Genomic DNA, 20,669 nt, shown 5'->3' with positions numbered 1-20,669 from the left:
TTAGCTGATGTTTCTGGCTCCTCTGTTTTGGTTTCTTTCCAGACCCACAGTATTTAGAAAGTATATTTATCAGAACAAACAGCTAAGATTGAGCCTATGTATTCCTTTTTTTTTTTTCTTCCACCATTTGCCTCAAGAAGGATTTCAAACAGATTCCAACTAATCTCTCCTCCAATCTGGCCTGAGGAGTCCCAAGGCGCATTGTTAGGAATGAGTTTGGAAGGCAGATTTAGACAAAACAAAACCCAGCAGCTTTCTCACTGTCCTCATGATTCTTCGCAGAGTGCAAAACTCTTCACAAATTGTCCGGAGAGTCTTGTCAGAGGTGGGGAAATGAGACCAAGGCCTTCAGTCTCCTACTGGTGTCATTAACTCTCCTGGCTTTAGCCTTGTCCTGCTCCCAGAGGTGCATGCTCCACCCTCTCCTATAGCCTCTTCTGGCGTAAGGCTATGGAAAGGAGACACGTGAGACCCTCTTTCTTTGCTTCACCTCTTGAGCCTGAGGTCAGGGCAAAGCATACAGATCCTTGCTTCCCCTAACACTCGTGAAGCCCCTCTGCAATGTTCTGGGGAGAGGCACACTGCTGAGAGGTGCCAGGCCTGAGAAAACCCAGATCCCTCCCGTGGAATGCAGCCACAGGAAAACCACCACAGGCCACTGTGGTCTTGTTTAATAAAAGAAAATAAAAGCGAATGTGGGGAAGAGGGGGATGAAGAGGGGAAGACGGCAGAGAGGGGGGCACTCGATACGCGTCGGCAGAGATATCAGCGCTGTCAGCTGTGCTTCAAGTTGTTGCTCTCCAGAGCTGTGCAAGAAAGACCAGGCGGCCCAGCTGTGGCCTGAACTTAAACAAAGCGGAGGAGCTGGATTAGTGCACACGAAAAGCCCCGAGTTGGGAACGTGAAAACACAGCCTTGGAACGGCAGCACAAGGCAGCGGGGGCTAAAGCCTGTTTATGGCACTGCGGTAACTCCTGCAGTTCGTCAGATCGGGTACACCCAGGACGTGGGATTCGGGGCTCTTTTGTATTTAGTTAATAAACCACACGGGGAATTTCACCAACTAAGCTTAAGGAAGCCCCGCTACCTTGGGGACAGTGGATCACATGCAAGGTCACACAAAACACATATGCAAGCACACAGCATAGATGACAACTGTGGTGAAAAGCTTCCTGCAAAATGGACACCATGGCCCTACAGCATCCAACAAAGCAGAAAAGACAGTGTCCAGTCACTCACAGGGCTGCCTGCACCATTGCCAAGGAAGGTAACAAGACAATTCAGCTAAATTGAGATTGGAGCTCACTCAGAAACATGCAGTTTTCTCTTCTGATAACCTGAGCAAATCACTGAAACAGCATGCTGAGAGGGGAGCCATTAGCTATGACTCTGAAAAAAGTTTTGAGGTTTCCTTTCTGGATGACCAGATGCAGCAGCATGCCTGCAGCAGAAAGCAGCTGGCACACAATTTCAGTTTTGTTCAGCAGCCCATGCATAAATCGCTCCACCTCACCAACATGAACACAAATGGCAATTGTTCCTGCACTGCTGCTGACTTGTGGTCTTGACTAATAGGTCTTGGTAAAAGGTCCACCTCAGGAGCCCTGCTAGAAGATACCAGTTCCACCCAGAAAAGCAAGGTTCACTTTTTTTGAGGGGAGACAGGGAAGAAGCAGGCAGAGAAGGAAGAAGGACATGGCCCAGACTGGTTGTGCAAGTGCCATGCATAAGAGTTTTCCAAGATTGCACCGGATAAAGCGCTAAGCAACCTTGCCTGACCTTGCACCTCGGCCTGCTTTGAGCAGCTTGCATCAGAGACACCCCGAGCCCATTCCAGTCTGGGTTACCCCATGAAGCACACTTTCAGAAATAGTGAGCTTGTGCACTTTCTTGTGTATATTCTAGCCAGCTTCCTTTGGTAATGGACTGACAAAAGTAATTGTTTGCAACAACACAGTTGTACCAGCACCCTTTATCAGCACAGAGTCATCAGTCTGACAGGATGACACAAATTCCATCTGCCATAATAACGATTCCTTGCCTTGAGATAACCTATTTTAAGTTCTGTTACACAACAATAGTTCTAGACTCCATTCTAATTACCGAGCCAATGATAGTTCTAATTACCATTGTAATGGATCAAGGAACAAGGACATATAAAAGCAGGGCCAAAAATATTAGTGAAATCTTGGCCATGCATGATTCTTCTAATCATTCTTAAAAGGATCTCTTCAAAATACCATTGTGTGTTGAATCCCCCCTTTTAACACCATAGAGGGAGAAAGTCTTTCAAAAAAAAAAAAAGACAGCAATAAATCAACATATTAAGCAACTGATTGGACCCAATTTTGGCAGATGGAAAGACCTCAGATATAAGACAAATCAACATACACCCATACGTAGGAAAAAATTCCCAAATAATTTGTTCCCTTCACTCGCAGAAAACCTGATAATTAACTTTTGCACAACTCTACACAAACATCACATCAAATCTTGCAGTATCAGTGTACACAGGCTGCAGCACAGAGGAGTGACAGCACAGTGCTGATTCATCTAACCAAGTTTTGAAACAAAATGTGGTGATTCTCTTCAACTGCCTATGATCATACAGCAAGATACTTTGGGGTTATTACCACTCAATCTGTATTTAAAAGAAACAAGCTTTTAATCATGTGTTTTTGATACATTTCAGCCACATCAGACACCAAGATTAGCAGGCAAGCTTATTTGTGCATTCTGCAACAAAGAGTGTCAACAGTAACAACTTAAGCTTTATTAATGCTGCATAGCAAGTACAGAAGGATGCCTAATTCCCATACTTTAACTATACAAAGGGCAAAAACCTCTCCTTCATGCCATTCTGGGATAACTCTCTTGCCTTGCATATTTGACATTGGAAGTGGGGTGATGGTTGGACCAGATGATCTTGAAGGTCTTTTCTAACCTTAATGATTCTATAGAAAGTAAGCACATCTGGTAATCAGTAAGAAACCAGTAAGGAGATACAATACAGAGGATAAAAAGAATACTCTGAGACACAGGAATTATATACTCTGTATCACTAAAAGTAGGCCAGCGCTAAAGTTACAGAGAATGTTTTAAGGAGGGATTGAAGTGTGGAAGGAGATGCCACTCAGCACACAGAGACAGAGAAAATTCCCAGTGTGGCAGGAGACAGGAGCTCACCTACAACAGCACTACAACATCAGTGTCCCTCGGGTCAGTACTGTGACCAACACTACACTTAACATCTTTGTCAGTGGGATCGAGTGCACCCTCAGCAAGTTTGCCGATGACACCAAGCTGAGTGATGTAGTCAACACACTGGAGGGAAGGGATGCCATCCAGAGGGACCTGGGCAGGCTGGAGATGTGGGTCCATGCAAATCTCATGAGGTTCAACAAGGCCAACTGCAAGGTCCTGCATCTAGGTCAGGGCAATGCCAAGCACAAATACAGGCTGGGCAGAGAATGGAGTGAGAGCAGCCCTGAGGAGAAGAACCTGGGTAATGAGAAACTCAACATGAGCCAGCAATGTGTGCTTACAGATCAGAAGGGCAATCCTATCCAGGGCTGCATCAAAAGAGGTATGACCAGCAGGGCAAGGGAGGTGATTCTCCCTCTCTGCTCTCGTGAGGCCCCACCTGGAGTGCTGCCTTCAGCTCTGCGGCCCCCAGCACAAGAAGGATGTGGACCTTTTAAAGCGAGTCCAGAGGAGGGCCGTGAAGATGATCAGAGTGCTGGAGCACCTCTCCTATGAAGAGGGACAGAGAGCTGGGGTTGTTCAGCCTGGAGAAGAGAAGGCCATGGGGAGACCTTACAGCAGCCTGCCAGCACCTAAAGGAGGCCTACAGGAAAGCCGGGGAGGGACTCAGTGTCAGGGGGTGTAGGGATAGGACAAGGGGTAACAGCTTTGAACTAAAAAAAAAAATAAAAACAGGGGGATTTAAATTAGATGTTAGGAGGAAATTCTTCACTGTAAGGGCGGTGAGGGACTGGCACAGGCTGCCAGAGAAGCTGTGGATGCCCCATCCCTGGAGGTGTTCAAGGCCAGGCTGGATGGGGTTTGGGCAACCTGGTCTGGTGGGAGGTGTCCCTGCCCACGGCAGGGGGGCTGGAACTGAGGGATCTTTGAGATCCCTTCTCACTCAAACCATTTAATAAATATGAGATCTTATATAATCCCCAACATTAAGATATTAATAAATCAAATATAATTCAGAAATTAATCATTCTCACAAAATATGGTTCCTCAGCACATTAGACAAGGCCTCTGCACAAGTCAGGGAAAAAGTAATTATTACCAATGCATAGAACTGTGTTAGACCAATTTTGAGGTGATTAGATGGTGCTCTTCTGGAAAACATGGATGCTAAAAAATCATCATTAATGGTTAATCTTTATTCAGAGCACCACAGTCCCCAAGAAAAAGGGCAATTGGGCATCCTTCAGAGGTAGCAGAGCAGAGAAACAAAAATCTTCTGGCATCAGGTCTTGCCAGACCTTTGTTCTTTATCACCTTAAGTAAATGGTGATGCATGAGAAATTCCATCCCTTAACAAGACACAAAGGAAAGCAAAGCATGACCATGTTGTATTTTCATAGCTTCCCCCCCCCCCCCCCCAATAATTCTGGATTGAACCAAAATTAACAGTTGCTCACCACAAGACGAGATTCAACTTGCCTTCCTCATTACCCTATGTCAAGTAGCTTTAGAGGTCAGAGGCTGCTAGCTGATAAGAAAGACACTGCACAGGGACTTAAGATGGAACACAAACTGAAGTGGGACTGTAGTTTTACACCTGACACAGAAACAAGAGTTTTACCCTCATACTGAAACAACACATCAAGTTGTTCTACGTAATTAATTGACTAGAAGTAATTCTCAAATTAGATCTACTGGTATATTAGGGAAAAAAACAGCTATAAAGTTATTCATTTCCCAGTAGAAACCTATCTCGCTCTTACCATGGGTAAATACTACAATAAAGATATTTGGCAGCAGTCCTAAACCTCTAGAACCTCTTGGTATTTGGCATATTTTGAAGTGGGGTAAAATAAATTTCATGGTCTTTTGATTATCCACACACTCCATTAGGTTCCAGAGATTTAGTAAATACCACAAAAATGATGATATATCAACATTTGGCTCTTTTTCCTTTCCCCACCATGAACTAGGCCACAAAATTAAGAGGCCTTTTTGAAGAATACTCATACAGCAAATGACCTCCTATAGTGAACACTTTTGTGTTCGCTCTTGGAATCCTCTCAAACAGCTTGCCTGCAATGTTTCCTAGGAAAATAGCATATCTGAAGTAAAGCAAAGCAAAGAATGCAAATGACAGTGATCGCTGGGGCTTTAACCTCCTGCATACACCAAATTCCCAGAAGAAAGTTTACTGGTAAGGCTGACCACCCATGGAAATTCCCACAGCGTGGCACTCCGACTTGGAAAGAAAAACCTGAAAAAGGATCCTGAGATTCCCAATTTCCCCACAGATTTTGTAGTAGCATAGCTTATTCTGGTTAAGGTTAAAACCTGTTTATTTTAGTATGGTTGCATCTAAATGAAGCCTCTCCTGAGCACTATTTACTATTATTGAAGTGTCTCATAGCATTCACCCAACCTTCCATCTGCAGCGGAGTAAATCGCACTGGTATAACAGAAGAGGGACTTTTATGGCTTGCGTAAATCCCAGGTCTATTTTCCCAAGGTTTATATGGACTGCATGTTCTCTTCTAACACTGCTGTCCAAGACTTGTGTTATTTTAAATCAGCTCTTCAAGAACCTGAAAAATACTCAATTAACCCATGGTGAACCCTGAGCTACGGATGCTAAATTGCTACCACCATCCACGTCAGACAGCCCAAAGCCAGGTCACATGTGTCAACACGGCAGCGTGCCATAACACAGGATGTCCAGTTCCACCGGGCTATTTCCAGCCTCTGGCTGCAACAAGAAGACATGCTCCCAAAGGCAGCCGGTCCCTGTCATTTGACTGCTTGGGTGAGGAACCTGGCCACGGCTCGGTCTGCAGGCAGAACTTCCTTCCGTGCCCGCTGCCAGCCGCGTTAAGGAAGCCTCTCTGATTAGATAGATGGAAATACACCTTGGCCAGGCTCCCTGCTGCCCGGGAGGAGAGAACTGCTCGCAGCCCGGCCTCTGGTGCCCTCTGCCGGCTCTGCGGGGCTCCGGGGGCTGCCGTGGCAGGCAGCATCCAGCCTGCAGCATCCAGCAGCAGGCGGTGACCGCCTCCTCTCTCCTTCTCAGAGGTGCCTGTGGAGACGGTCAGGCGAAAAGGCAGACACTACGCTCACCTCAGAGGGTGGAAGAGAGACCAGAGAAATAGGTAGTTGTCTGACCCACCACATTACAGGAAATCTGGAGATCTGCTCTCTAAAGGCAGCACCATTTAGATGGGGCTATAAAGAATCCAGATCAAATTTCTGGTAGGAAATCTATCCATTTGATCACTTTTGTGTGTGCACATTGAAATACAATAAAAATCTATTTAAATGTAACGAACTTATTTACTCAGAGAGTGACTGAACACTAGAACAGGTTGCCCAGAGCAGTTGTAGAGCCTCCATCGTTGGAGATGCTTGCAACCCAGCCAGACAACCCTGAGCAACCTGCTCTATCAGGCCCAGCTCTGAGCAGAGGGGTTGAACTGGATGATCTCCAGAGGCGCCTTCCCACTTCAGCAATTCTGTGACTCAGTGACCACAGTACCAATTTCTAGGCGTGGGACATTGTTGATTCGGCAGTCAGAGAAAATACCTTGACATTCTTGTGAATGTCACTACATATATACACTACATAACTATAGTAGAATCTTTATTTTTTAAAAACCAGTTTCTTACCTTATAGAGCTCATCATTCTCCTCTTTGACAGGTGGAGAATTAAGATTTGTGCAGGAGTCTGAGTCCGATATCTCCAGTGAGCTGTCATCTTTTTCTGATCCATCAAATTTATCTGTAGAATCACTATCTTTCTCCCAGTCAATGAACTCTGGTTCATCTAAAGAAAACATGCAAAAATATTTTTTCTTATTCATCCATATATTATTCATAAATACAAATTTAAACAAAGTAAAATATTAATTATCCCTACATTGGGAAAAATGCAATGTTATTTTGCTGTATACACTTAACCAGTCTCTATACTGAACTATTTTGTGATCCTGTGCCTCATAGTAAAACCTGAACCCTACTAGCAGACAATAGAAGCTTCTGTGAAGATAAAAAAATCCCAAATTTTTCAAAGTACTGACCAATAAGGAGGCAATATTTTTAACTACTTAGGTAAGTAGTTAGTTTAGTTATGATTAATTTTCCTCAGTTTTAGTTATGTGGGGTTTTTTTGGTGGTAGTGGTGGTCTGTGTTTGTTGTTCAGTTGCATTAGATTTTCCAAGTTTACTTGTTTGGAATTAACTGTTTTAAGCAAACATGTCAGACCATGACCTTGAAGAGCTAAAAAGCCAATGTAAGTGAACATCTGCTATGAGTAGTAACCCCCAGAGCAGAACTGAAAAAAATAGTTGAAATGCAAACCAAACCTCTAAGCACACCACACAGAAGATTGTTTAGGATAAATTAATAGAAACAAACAAAAAGAAAAGAAAAGCTTGGTGTCCCTGTCTGTATAATGTCTCAAAAATATGCATGACATTTGTTGTTAGTAAACTGCACAATAAGGGACAAAAAAAGGGACAAGTGCAAGCCAATGCTGTTAATGGCAGGTTTGAAAGATTGGTGACCATTAGATTACAGTCTAGAAAGTGAATAGTCTTTCCATTCAAGAAGAAGGAAAAAAAAATAGGAATTAGAACAGACAACTATCAGATATATCAATGACAATATAAAATCTATGACAGAAACAAGGGTGAAAGAAGTAGGGAGACTGAGTATTTTAAACTCAAAGAAAGTGCACAACCAGAGCTACACACACAAAAGTCAGTCTATTCCTTTGCTCATCTCAGTGCTCTGTGAACACTTTGCCAGATAATGAGGATCTGAAGTTGTAACACTGAAGATCTAGCTGAAGTAGTCACAATGAAAATACTTCTTAACAAGTTCTAATGCAAATTAAATATCTTAATTTATATAACAGATCACACAAAGATTTCTGTCTTCAGCTGCACTTTTAATCAATTTCTCCTCATCAACCCCTGCTCTATGAAACTGAAAGTAGGCCCCAGGAACAAAAGTCACAGTTGCTTGCACAATCCAGCTAACAGAATACAAGGAATACTGTGTACTGAAATGAAAACTCATGCCACAGAAAATGATGCTATCTGCAGCTGCAAAGCCTACCACAGCTATTCAGTAAACGCAGACAGCAAGGGCAGAGGAAAATATTTACAACCCGGATGGAAATAACAGCACAGAAAGGGAAATGGAACAAATAAACCACAATATATTGAAAAAAAGCTAACACATTTTACTCTGGGTATAAACTGTTCAGGCATCTCCTTCACTCTAAAGTTTAATTTTTTTTTAATACATAAGTTATAGTAAGAGGTTATGCTATGGTCAAATGAAATTGATGAAAAACCCTCCAAATAATCTAATCCCATTTTGTTTAAATCATGTCATTTTGCCAGAATGACTTCAAGGTATTTTCATTACAGCACTTGAAGTTGTCAGAAGGTTCCTTGACAAATCTGCTTGTGTTTGAACTTACCTTCATCACTTCTGTCCTCTAACAATAAATCATGTCTGCTTTGTGACTTCTCTATTTTCTCAGTGAGGCTTTTTTTGCCGTGTAACCTTGGAATCAATGTTTTATTTTCATTATCTGAAAAATCACTGCCACTAGAGGTCCATATTATGTCTTCGGCCTCCTTAGAGCTTTCAGCAGCAGATCCTATTAAAGAGAATTACAAAGTTTTAGATTGCTCTAGAAATGCAATATTGTTAAATTTAAAATCCTTAAAAATTAAGCTATATTGTTTTTGAACTGGAAAAAAGTCATCAGTTCTATCACCAGGCATCAGCAATTAACACTGGAACTTACATTTATTTCCTACACATACATGCATTAATCTCATTTTGATTCTCCAGGATATTTTTTTTTTTATACAGAGAGGCCATTTTTTTTTACACAGAGAGGCCACTCTGCTGAAGGACATTAGTCCTTCAGCAGAGTGAGGACAAATAATGATTGCCTGACATACAGTTCTTTACACACAGACCTAATTCTCCCACATATGCTCTTTTAAAACCGTAAATGGTTTAAATAAAGTCTGTCCTCAGATTCTAGGTATGGATTTCTCTCACTTTATACAACGAATAACAATTGAATAAAAGTATGCCATCAGTACAGATGACTTCCCAGTTTTGTCCTGAGAGAAAAAAAGTTTCAGGAGTAACAAAGAATAGCTATTAAATTTAAATTTCTCAGTTCAAAACCACAGAACACCTTTCTCCACAGTTTTTAATAATGAAAGCAAAGAGAAAAGGTTTAATGCTTAGTAGTTGAGCATTCAGAATCAGTAATCATAACAAAGCAGCAATTTCTACTTCTACTACCACAGCTTTTTAGGCTGATGGAAATTTAGACAATTAGTGGGGATTTGAAATAAGGCAGGGGGTGCAAAAAGAGAAAACACCTGCATCTCGTCCTGCCAGCAACATGAACACACAGGTTATTTTCAGAAGTCTGGAAAAGCATAATTTTAAATCCCAAAAGGTCAACAAAAGGTTCTCAGTATTTTAACCCTAAGAGGCAGCTCTAGTGCTGCTGGAGCAAGTAGAAACAAAGACTGAAGAAAACACTGCCCTCTCTTTCTTTTCCTCTGGACTCAAAGTGAAAGAATTGCAGACAGTATTGTCCTTCCTCCTCTTTATTATGCCTAGAGTTCTTTTTTCAATCACAGTATTAAACAGATTCAGGTACATGTAGAAGACTGTGAAAGTAGGTTGACAACATCCTGTTTTACCATCTATTGCTTATACTTAGAAAATACATATTTTTTCATGCCTGTCTGTCTCCAAGGAGAAGAGAACCATTTCACCCTCTATCTAGACAGTTATGGGTTGTTTTTCATTCCATTCCCTGAAAAATGTGAAGAATTTAAATATCCTGTTCCTGCTAGAACCCACGCTATATACAGCACTAGTGATACTCCCCAATCTGTTCAAGTGCAACAGCTAAAGTTCCTGTAGTTTTGCAGAACTGGCACTCTAGGTAAAGAGAAGAATCTAATCACAACAGCACCAAGACTGTGTCTCTTAACCAAAATTAGGTTCTAATTACAATAATAGAAGAAAATAAACGCTATTTTAAGCCAACTTCCAAAGGGCAAAACTAAGTGAAAGTCTTTCACAATGCTAAACATGAAACAACTGTAACATACCTGCTGCATCTTCAGCAGTTGCTAACAGTGGTCCAAGTTGCTTCTTGGTCTTTGATTTATAATCAGTAGGTCTTACTGACTAGAGAAAAAGATTTAATCACCAAGAAATATATTACGGATAATTTTAACATGTAATATACTCAGAATTGTTATTATACACCCTCAACTTCACAAAACTTCAGACTTCTTTTTTGTGTGTCCTACTACACTGCAATACCATGGGAACAGTAAAACAAAAGCTCAATTTTCATTGTTTTGGAAAATATAAACTTACTGTGAGTACAACAGGAATTACATCTAACCTTGTGAAGAAGAAAAGCCACTATTTTCAGAATTAAAATGTCAAAAGTGGGCAGGAAGCACAATAAAGCACGTGCCCTACTCAAGCGTTACAGAAAGAAGCATTCAGTGGTCCTGTCTCTGATTTTATTAAATCCCACAGGCTACACAACACTGACTGCTCAGTACCAGAAAAAAAAATCAGTTGAAGATTACTTTCAGTACACAGCACTTTCTCACTCACAGCTGGATTAACATCTCAATTTATGACCAATAAGACCAACGCAGAAAAAATAAACTTAGTTTGATGTGTCATTCAAAGTAAAATCTGTGAGGTCATCAAAAAGCAGAATTTCCTACAGTGAATTCATTGTTGCAAACAGATCTAACAAAAATTCTCCCAATGCAAACTATTGTCATTTTATTTTTTTTTTTTAAGGAAGATGCAGTTCTCCATCCCAAATGGGAAGGATACAAAAGCAATTTAAGCATAATATTGTACTTATCCAATTCCTAAGTACTGTCTAGAACATAACATGTTGACATATGCTCTGAGAATTACACTAATAAGTGTAGACAATGCTCTCCAGTAGCCTTGCTTTCCATTTTTGTCTACCTTGGCAGTTGCAACAATGTGTTATTAACTGGGAAACACTACAAAGAAGGGTGACATCTATCTTACAATTCAGTCAAGTATAGAAACTGCTTTAACAGTCCATTTGTATCTCTTTTTTGCACTGTTAAGTACACCAGCACTTTACCTCCAGCACAGATGTGCTCTGAAAGCCATCCCCACACCTAAGCCATGCGTTGGAAATCAAAGTAGAAGCCACTGATGTCCTGACATTGGATTTTTTCAGCTGTAAGGGTGTCTTGTCAGGGAAGGACGTACATTCTGCATTCCAAAATCGCTTCCGCTATGAGGAGAAACAAACCCATTAAAAGCTTTGCACATGTAATGCTTTTTAAGTGAAGTTTACTTAATATAAACATCCCCTTTTTCTGAATACTTGCAAACAAATTCCACTTTTAAATAAGATGGAAAAATTCTTGAACATCTGCAGACATTTTTTATGCAACACTGTAATAATGATAACCCTAACGTCATGGGTAAAATTACTCTCTGAGAAGCGAAATACTCTCTGGTAATCTATGTTACATTTCCAGTATCTATTAGCTGCCCAATGAAGCTGACAATTTCATCCTAAACAGGAACAGCTCAGTAAAATACATTTTAACTAATTCCTTCACATCCACATTTAGTCTGATTGAATTCTGTGCTACACGGGGAATCAGAGTAGATAATCAATATCCACCTCTCCATAAAAAAATTAACAAGCAAAGAAGACACCAAGAGCCCCTCACAGAACTCATTCAGCTTTACTAATTACATTTCTTTTTGTAACAGTTTCTCAGAAGTGGTAGATTAAGCACCATATTTTCCTTACGTGCTATGTTGGAAGGAATTTGGACTACCAGGCAAGTTATGAAAACAAGGTCCCGATTAGCGTCCAGAGCTAATTTGATGCAATACATTTTGATATTTGAGAACCGCTTAGGCTGTTATCTGTAAGATGCTACACCAGTTCACACGTATAAATCAAACTTGAGCTCGATAAAGATCTCAGCACACTCTGCTACATAAGTTTTAGAGTTAGAAAACTTCAGAAAACTTTCACTCTATCTTCCTGAAAGGGTCTTTCTCCTACTGATATAGTTTCTCTCAAGCCACTGAAGTTCCTACCCATATTTAAAAGCTACTTAAAGTTTTGTTAATCAGCACATACGTTTTCAGCCAGGCTGATCAATCAGGACTGTAACATACACTTAGAACAAACAGGTGGAAAAAAAGTCTTGGGCAGCATTCACCTGCTTTGTGACCGATTACATGTATTTGCTTCCTCTAGATCTTTTGAGTGCTGACAAGAACGGAACGGGCACATTCCCAAAGCATACAGCGAGCAGCACCTTGGTTCACCCCTCCATGCAGTTAGCACGCTGGAGGGCAGGGATGCCATCCGGAGGGACCAGGACAGGCTGGAGAGGTGGGCCTGTGAGAACCACATGAGGTTCAACAAGGCCAACTGCAAGGTCCTGCAGCAGGGCTGGGGCAATCCCAAGCACATATACAGGCTGGGTGAGGAATGGATTGAGAGCAGTCCTGAGGAGAAGGACCTGGGGGTGGTGGTGGATGAGAAACTTGATATGAGCCAGCAATATATGCCTGCAGCCCAGAAAGCCAGCCATATCCTGCGCTGCATCCAAAGAGGCATGACCAGCAGGCCGAGGGAGGTGATTCTGCCTCTTCACTCTGCTTTCTTGAAAGCCCACCTGAAGTACAGCCTTCAGCTCCTGGGCCCCCAGCACAAGGACATGGACATATTAGAACAAGACTGGAGGAGAGCCATGAGGATGATCAGAGGGCTGGAGCACCTCTCCTATGGAGAAAGGCTGAGAGAGCTTGGGGTGATTCAGCCCGGAGAAGGCTCTGGGGAGACCTTATTGCAGCCTTCCAGCACCTAAGGGGGCCTACAGGAAAGATGGGGAGGGACTCCATGTCAGGGAGTGTAGGGATAGGACAAGGGTGTTGGATTAAAACTAAAAGAGGGAGATTTAAGATAGATTCTAGAAGGAAATCCTTCACTCAGAGGGTGGTGAAGCACTGGCACAGGCTACCCAGAGAAGCTGTGGATGCCCCATCCCTGGAGGTGTTCAAGGCCAGGTTGGATGGGGCTTTGGGCAACCTGATGAAGTGGGAGGTGTCCCTGCCCATGGCAGGAGGGTGGAACTAAGGGATCTTCAGGGTCCCTTCTGACCCAAACTATTCTGTGATTCTTTTTTTTTTGTTTGTTTAAAACAGCAAGTAGCACAACCTTGAACCTGATCCACTACTAAATGAGAAACCAAGAGCACAATTACAAGGACATGATGTCAAATAAAGAGGCTACAGCAGTTTAAACAAGAATGGTAAACATTATTACACAAAGTATTGAAATCTTATCTTCCTCCCAGTGACCATGTTGCCTGACCCTCCATTTCCAGAACACTTAGACTTGAACTGTCCTCTGGGTAGTACTTCTGCCTCTGCCCAGAACAAGACATGGATAAGGGAAATATTAAGAATTGAAGCATGGCAAGGCCCATTTTTTGGTTCTTTGTCAAATCATAGCATGGTCTCGGTCCAGCCAGCCACATTTGCTTCATCTCCACATCCCCCTGATGGATGACTTCTGCCAGGCTAAGATCTAACAGCACAGCAATGGTACATCAGTGCTCAAACTCATGCCATGGCTATGCTGGTTTAGTAGTAAGAGAGATCACCAAAGGGCCTGACTCTTCAAGCTTCATTTGAGATTCCTTACAAAAGTATCAGTAATGGTATCGGGCACATACACAGTGCTGTGCTACTTATAATCCCACTACAGATTACCCAGGGATACCCAGCCATTAATTTGGGTGCAGATTAAAACCCTTTATCACCTGGTAAAAAAAGCAGGATTTTTTTTTTTTTAAAGTAATTACACTGAAGTGATTTGTATTCTTTGAAAAGGGGGATTGCAGCCAGCTTCTTTGTTAATTTTTGCTTTGTTCGTTCAGTTTCTTTTTCCATCCTGGCAAGCACTGGAAGACTTGCTTATGTATACACTTCCCCAGCTTCTAAAAGACTTCGCAAGATACATTTCACAGACCAGAATTTGCAGTACATGGGAGACTACAATGTGGTTCATCTAAGCATGCTTCTTAACCAGGACACTCCAGTTTTGAAGAATGTGCATCTGTGCCAGTAAGACCACTATGAGCTGCTCACGGGTTTACAATATGCTACTTCTGATGGTCAATTAAAAGCAGAAGCAGTTACAAACAAATGGAAAAAGCCACACAAATGCATGCACAAAGTTACATAAAACAGGCTTCATAATGAATTTCTATTGTTGGGAAGCCTTATAAACACAGAACTAGAGAATGACTCTCTGGTAAGTTTCTCATCCATGTTGTCCTTTAAAAATAAATCATTAAATCCCTTTTCACAGAAAATTCCTCTATACTATGAATATCAAAGGAAGCAAAAAAAAGAGCATGGCCTAAGAGGCATGGCAGCTCATGTAGGGCCAGCGTTACATCAGTTGACCATTGCCAAGGTTCGGAAAGGCAATGCCATATAAAATCAGGAAGGATAAAAGCTTCGTGTTAACTCCCTCTCCCTAGGGAAGAGAAATTCGGGTGCATATGGAAAGGGCACACTTCCAGTTGACTCTTAAGAGTTATTTAATCCTCCCCTTCTCTAGCCTGGATTAAGATGGGCTGGGCAGATTTTCAGGGCAGCGCTGCGGGGACATCTCAGTGCAGAAGGTCTCATGACAAACCAGAAACAACCGGAGTCCTGCCCCATGCTGCTTGCCCCTCTCCCCGTCCATTTCACTCGCACTTGGCCCTCAGGCTCTGTGCAGATGTAGCAACAAGGGACTAAATGAAAAGAAAGTTCATTTGGGAAGAAGCACCAGTTATCTGCAGCTGGCTCAGCAGCCGAAGAAAGCACACGGGGACCAGTGGGACCACTCCAGCAGCTACTCGGCACCGTCAGCTCAACTATGACCTGAAGGGATGTCAGCGCTGCCGACAGCTCTGGGTAATTACCCCTCGTCTCACCACATCATGCTCCAAAGGCACAGGAAAATGGTAAGAGTTGCTCCTATCACTGCCCAGAAGTTGATAGCTGTTAGAGTCAACAAGAAAAGTGAAAACTGGTCCCAAAGTCCCAGAACAGAAAGCAAAGAAACACAGCCTATAAGTAAGATGTTCAACTCTCATAAATTTCTGGCAAACACCATTTGGAGAAAAGAGAAAGATAAGGCGATTTTTCATACAGGCAGTAGTGCCTTACAGGTCCGTGCCTCTGAGGCAGATATATTTCCACCATTTAACACATTTCTCAAAAAAAAAAATTAAAACCCAATAACCTAAAGAAAACTCCCCTCATTCCGAACTCTTTTGACGCTGCAACTCTCTTCATACGAGAGTTTGATGTTAACACTGGAAATTGGACCTACAGTTTCAACCCACAGATACTGAGGAAAAAGCCTGTCATAGCACTGGTGCAAACATACATATAAATGCAAATAAATATGGATGTCCATGTGCACACACAGGCATGTACGTGCGTACATACATATATAAATCGTTTTTAGAACAAAAATGTTATGTAAGAAGCATATTTCAACATGCATAAAGTAACATTTACATGCACGTGTGAACATAAAGCATAGAAGCATTTGTCATTAAAAGGATGTCACATGAACACTACCCAGCAGCAAAAGGTTAGATGGGCATAGATGCAAAGCTACAGGACAAGAGAGAGCTGGGAACAGCCCCACGTGGCCTCCACTTGGCCCTCAGCATTTGGGAATTGTGCCAGGAAGGCACTGTCCCCCTCGGCTCTGCCAGTTGTCCCTGTGGAGCTGCAGCACCCTCACACCCTGGTGCAGGGAGCTGCTGTCCCAGAGTCTCTGCCACAGGAACGCATCAGCCGGCACACCCCAGAAATGGAAAGTTTTAAAGGGTTTTTGCTTCCGCCCCAGCCTGCTTCAAGGCAGCTAAGAAAGTAGTGTTTCAAGAAACTTGCTTCTCTCATTAATAAATATTTCTAACAAAGCTGATCCAAAGGACATGCTGTTCCTCAAGAAACACAGCACCAACAGTGAGTTCTCTTAATCTTGAGTAGCAAGGTTAATCACAATCTTTTTTCCTCTGGCATTAAAATGGGACACAAAGCATATCTTGTGCAATTTATTAAAGTTATGCATGAAATGTCTAAACCCAAGATATTGGTATAAATAGATAAAGCACTGAATGGGGCTCGGAAGAGCTAGATCACCTAGATCTGGTGCATCTCAGTTATCAGGACGCATTACAGAACAAAGTCACACAGATTCTTGTGGATTGCATGGAGTATCTGGAGACAAAATATGTACTCTTTAATTTTAACTTTAAAAAAAGGTGAGGCTAGGATGGCTACTTTGTGCAGATGTTGTCTGCTGGTCTCTGCTCATGAAAGCATTATATTTTGTCTCTGGAACAATTTCTTCCATCTCTGGAGCAATTCCTTCCAACTACTGAAAAACATAAATTACCGTTGCTGGTGTCAGTGGAATTAGGATCAAACCCTCCATGCCAAAGGCACCAAAAGTAATCCTTCATTATTCCTGCATTACTCCTGTAGTTATTCCCAGTTAAAGGGTCAGATAGCTTACATACGCAGTGAGGAAAAGGGAAACAATGAAAATTAAATAAATTGATAATGAGCATACAAGAGACTATTAAAAGTATAGGGTTGGAAGGCTGGTGCTGATTTTTGGAGAGATGGTGATATCCAGCACATCTCCACTCAATTAAACTCTATACTGTTATTTTTGCCAAATATTTGTTAAACAGAAGCACCCCAGAAGCTGTCTCTGGGAGCATATGTTGAAAGACTTCTCACTGCACAGCCTTTACACACCAGGCAATCCCACTTTCTTGGGGCTGTGATACCAAAGGAACCCCCAGGAAAGCATTGCCTAGCACATTTCCTACCTCACATGCCAAGTGGTGTTTCTTTGACACTTCACCTTCTTAACACATAAAAAGCAACATAAGCTGGAGGACAACAACTAAGTATATAAATGTTTTGCTATGGGAACTCCTCCTGCTGCTGAGATGCAAATCCAGAAATTGGTCATATCACTTAAACATCACTAAAAGCATTCAAACACAATTATCACATTATTCCCTAACACAGAACAGAACAACAAGTAAAGTGCTAAAAATTTTAGTTTTATTTTCATGAGAATTTTTGTGTTTAGTTATTTAAAAACTAACACTTCTGAAGGGAACAATCACAGCAAAGCACACAGCAATACCAAACACTGACCAACAGCCATCCTCTTCTTTCACCTTTGTCCTAACAATCTTCACAAAGAAGTGCTCACAAATTAAAAGGAGTCTCTTTAAAAGTCCAGTTTTAAGACAGCACGAAACTGAATTTGACAACATGCATCTAAATTTCAGAAAAACTCAGCACTCATGTCACCGAACTCACAGAATCACAGAACCATCTAGGCCTGGAAGAGACCTCCAAGATCACCAAGTCCAACCTCTGACCTAACACTAACAGTCCCCACTAAACCATATCCCTAAGCTCTACATCTAAACGTCTTTTAAAGACCTCCAGGGATGGTGACTCCACCACTTCCCTGGGCAGCCCATTCCAATGCCTCACAACCCTTCTGATAAAGAAGTTCTTCCTAACATCCAACCTAAACCTCCCCTGGCACAACTTCAACCCATTCCCCCTCATCGTGTCACCAGGCACGTGGGAGAGAGAACAGACCCAACCTGTACATACCAACTCCTGACAGCATAGCTGCTGTTTCCAGCACCTGGCTGGAAAACGAAGTTTTCATTAGTTTGAAATATTGAAACATCTTGGCACTTTAAGCCTCCAAGTAAAGATTTAAATAAAGGCTGCGTTTTATTCAAGTTAGGATTTTTTTATTCCTATGAAAAACAGCATTTTTTATTTTCTGAAGTCAACTCACAAGAATACAAATGACCGCAACTGTGAAGGGATCTCATCAAGTCGTCACAATTCATTTAAAAAAATGCTGAGCTGTAAGACCACGGTCACAGTGACCTGGCATACCTCCTTCTACATTGTCAGCATGCACTTCAAAACAAAAGAAAGATTTTTTTTCCAATATACTTTTCTTGATGTGTGGAAACAATATTTTTAGACGTTTTAAGCCCCTTATGTTTATGATTTTTCACTACTGCTAACTAGAGGGTAATACTATCGACTGGTACATAGGTATACATGCATGTACACCCCTAGGCAATTTTACTATTTGAACATCAGTTGTTTGTTTTAAATCTATCCACTGTTACATAAGCAACAGTATGAATTATGTGCTTACACTGAAGAAAAAAGCCCTTGTGGTATTGAAATGCACTTTTTATTCATGAAATACACTTTTTATTCATAACTTGGTGCCGAGCTGTTGTTCAGACAGAAACCCACACTCTATAAAAGCAATCAGAACTGAAGTATTTTAGAAAAGCTGACACAAAATTACCCAACGTGTAACTAAAACATATTATGACTGTGTCCTACATAGCTCAGGTTAGTTTCATTTTTTCAAGTGGCTTAATTAATGGAGTTAATTACGCAAATGGAGAGGACCCCTGCCTCCGCATTAACTCGGTGTGCCTTTCGCTGAAGCAGGAAGGCTGTGCACAAGCTGAATTATTATTACCCAAGGCTGCCACCACGCTGCACCACGCTCCCGCTGCGCCCTGCCTGCTCCGTGCCGTTCTCACAGAATTTCTAGGTTGGAAGAGACCTCAAGATCTTCGAGTCCAACCTCTGACCTAACACTAACAGTCCCCACGGTAACTTTTAACAAGCTCCGCACCGCCGGCTGTCCCGCACCACGAGTTTATTGTGAGCTTTGTGACATTTCTCCTCTAAAAACGGAGCCGAAGCGCGGCTCTGCCAGCCCCGCACGGCGCCGCCAGGCAGCGCCTCAGGCCCCGCAGCCGCCGCCCCGAGCTCCCCGCTGCAGCACCCGGCGGTTGCAGCCGTTACTGACCGTTAAGGCCGTTAGCCCCTCGCTCTCTCCCCCCCCCCCCCCCCCCCCCCCCGCCGCCGCGCGCGCAGGTACCTTCCTACTGGGCATCGCCCCCGCGGCCACGTCCGCGGTCACGTGGTGGGGGAGCCCGAGGGGAGGGGCCCCGAGGAAACCCCTCGGCACGGCCCGGCCCGGCCCTTTGTAGCTTTGGCGCCACGGGAACCGCCGCTTCTGATTGGACGGGCGCGGCGGAGCGCGGGTGACGTCACGGGGGGTGTGGGAGGAAGAGTGGGAGGGTGGCTGCGCGCATGCGCTGTGCGGCGGGTGAAGCGGGAAGGGAAGGGAAGGGAAGGGAAGGGAAGGGAAGGGAAGGGAAGGGAAGGGAAGGGAAGGGAAGGGAAGGGAAGGGAAGGGAAGGGAAGGGAAGGGAAGGGAAGGGAAGGGAAGGGAAGGGAAGGGAAGGGAAGGGAAGGGAAGGGAAGGACCTACACAAGAAGATACATTTATGTTCGAAAAAGGGGGAGATATCAGTGCCAAGTTGTACGGAATTTCATCTGAAATTGTATTTTCTGCATGGTCCTGAGCAGTTCAATTCGTCTAATAGTGCTGCTGTTAAGAAAGCATAATAAGGAATAATAAGACAATAATAAACAGTCTTTCTTAAAATACATTTATGTCTCACAGCATAACTGCTTAGAGTTGGTAAAGCATGTGTGTTTTGATAGCAGACGCTGCATGACTGTGATTTTTATTATTAAGCCCTAATTACATATATACATGTCTACAGTTTACAGTTTGTGTTTTTTCCAAGGCACCCTGTGGCCAATACTCATCTCCCATTCCATTTATGAAACTAAAGCTAATTAAAGTGGATTTCTCAAGAGGAGGAGAGCCAGAAACATCATCATCCACAATTCATGCTGCCTTTGATTGTTATGTTCAAAACAGAGTTAAAAGCTGTATGGTCTCATCCTTCCAAAACTTCGCAGTATTTCTTCTCCAGTTACCAGATTGACAAATGAATTCTATTATACACCATCAAAGTGGTTTTCTTTGATATTTGTAGAGGTATGTTACTGCACTGTTCAGTTGAATGCTCTGTTAGAGCTAAATCACAGAAATACTTGGACCACAGAAGTCTAGTCAGCTCATTGAGTCTGTTATTTTTTTCTATACATAGTCTTCTTCTGAGGATTACAAGATACTCACATCTGTGAGGAACATATTTCTTTTGAATCCCGAGAAGGTGATCTAATCAATAGATTTCCTTAATTTGTTTTAATGTTCTTCACAATCTACTAGAATGACATGGAAATAGAGGAAATGGGCCAAAAAAAAAAAAAAAAAAAAAAAGCTATATACTATGAATTAAAATAGAAATGATCGTTTTTAAAATAATGTTTCTGTGGAGAGAGAGAAATGGA

General features: G+C 42.4%; 1 protein-coding gene across 5 annotated transcripts in view; it reads right to left on the bottom strand.

Moving 5' to 3' along the window:
- SPIDR (scaffold protein involved in DNA repair) overlaps nt 1-19,498 on the bottom strand; it is a 202,200-nt gene extending 182,702 nt beyond the window's left edge. For all 5 annotated transcript variants that reach the window (XR_011807529.1, XM_027452105.3, XM_072034679.1 and 2 more), the window contains exons 1-5: nt 19,339-19,498; nt 11,404-11,559; nt 10,364-10,442; nt 8,689-8,871; nt 6,865-7,022 (exon numbers count right to left, since the gene is read on the bottom strand). Coding sequence is in view for 4 of the 5 variants with exons in the window: in XM_027452105.3 (XP_027307906.3) it covers nt 6,865-7,022; nt 8,689-8,871; nt 10,364-10,442; nt 11,404-11,559; nt 19,339-19,353 (591 nt within the window). In the remaining variant the exon portion in view is untranslated. The remainder of the gene's footprint in view (nt 1-6,864; nt 7,023-8,688; nt 8,872-10,363; nt 10,443-11,403; nt 11,560-19,338) is intronic.
- Between the last annotated feature and the right edge of the window lie 1,171 nt (nt 19,499-20,669).

The sequence above is a fragment of the Anas platyrhynchos genome, chromosome 2, assembly GCF_047663525.1.
Source record: "Anas platyrhynchos isolate ZD024472 breed Pekin duck chromosome 2, IASCAAS_PekinDuck_T2T, whole genome shotgun sequence".
NCBI lineage: Eukaryota > Metazoa > Chordata > Aves > Anseriformes > Anatidae > Anas > Anas platyrhynchos.
The sequence above is the reverse complement of the archived record's forward strand: the minus strand, read 5'-3'. Positions and strand labels throughout refer to the sequence as shown.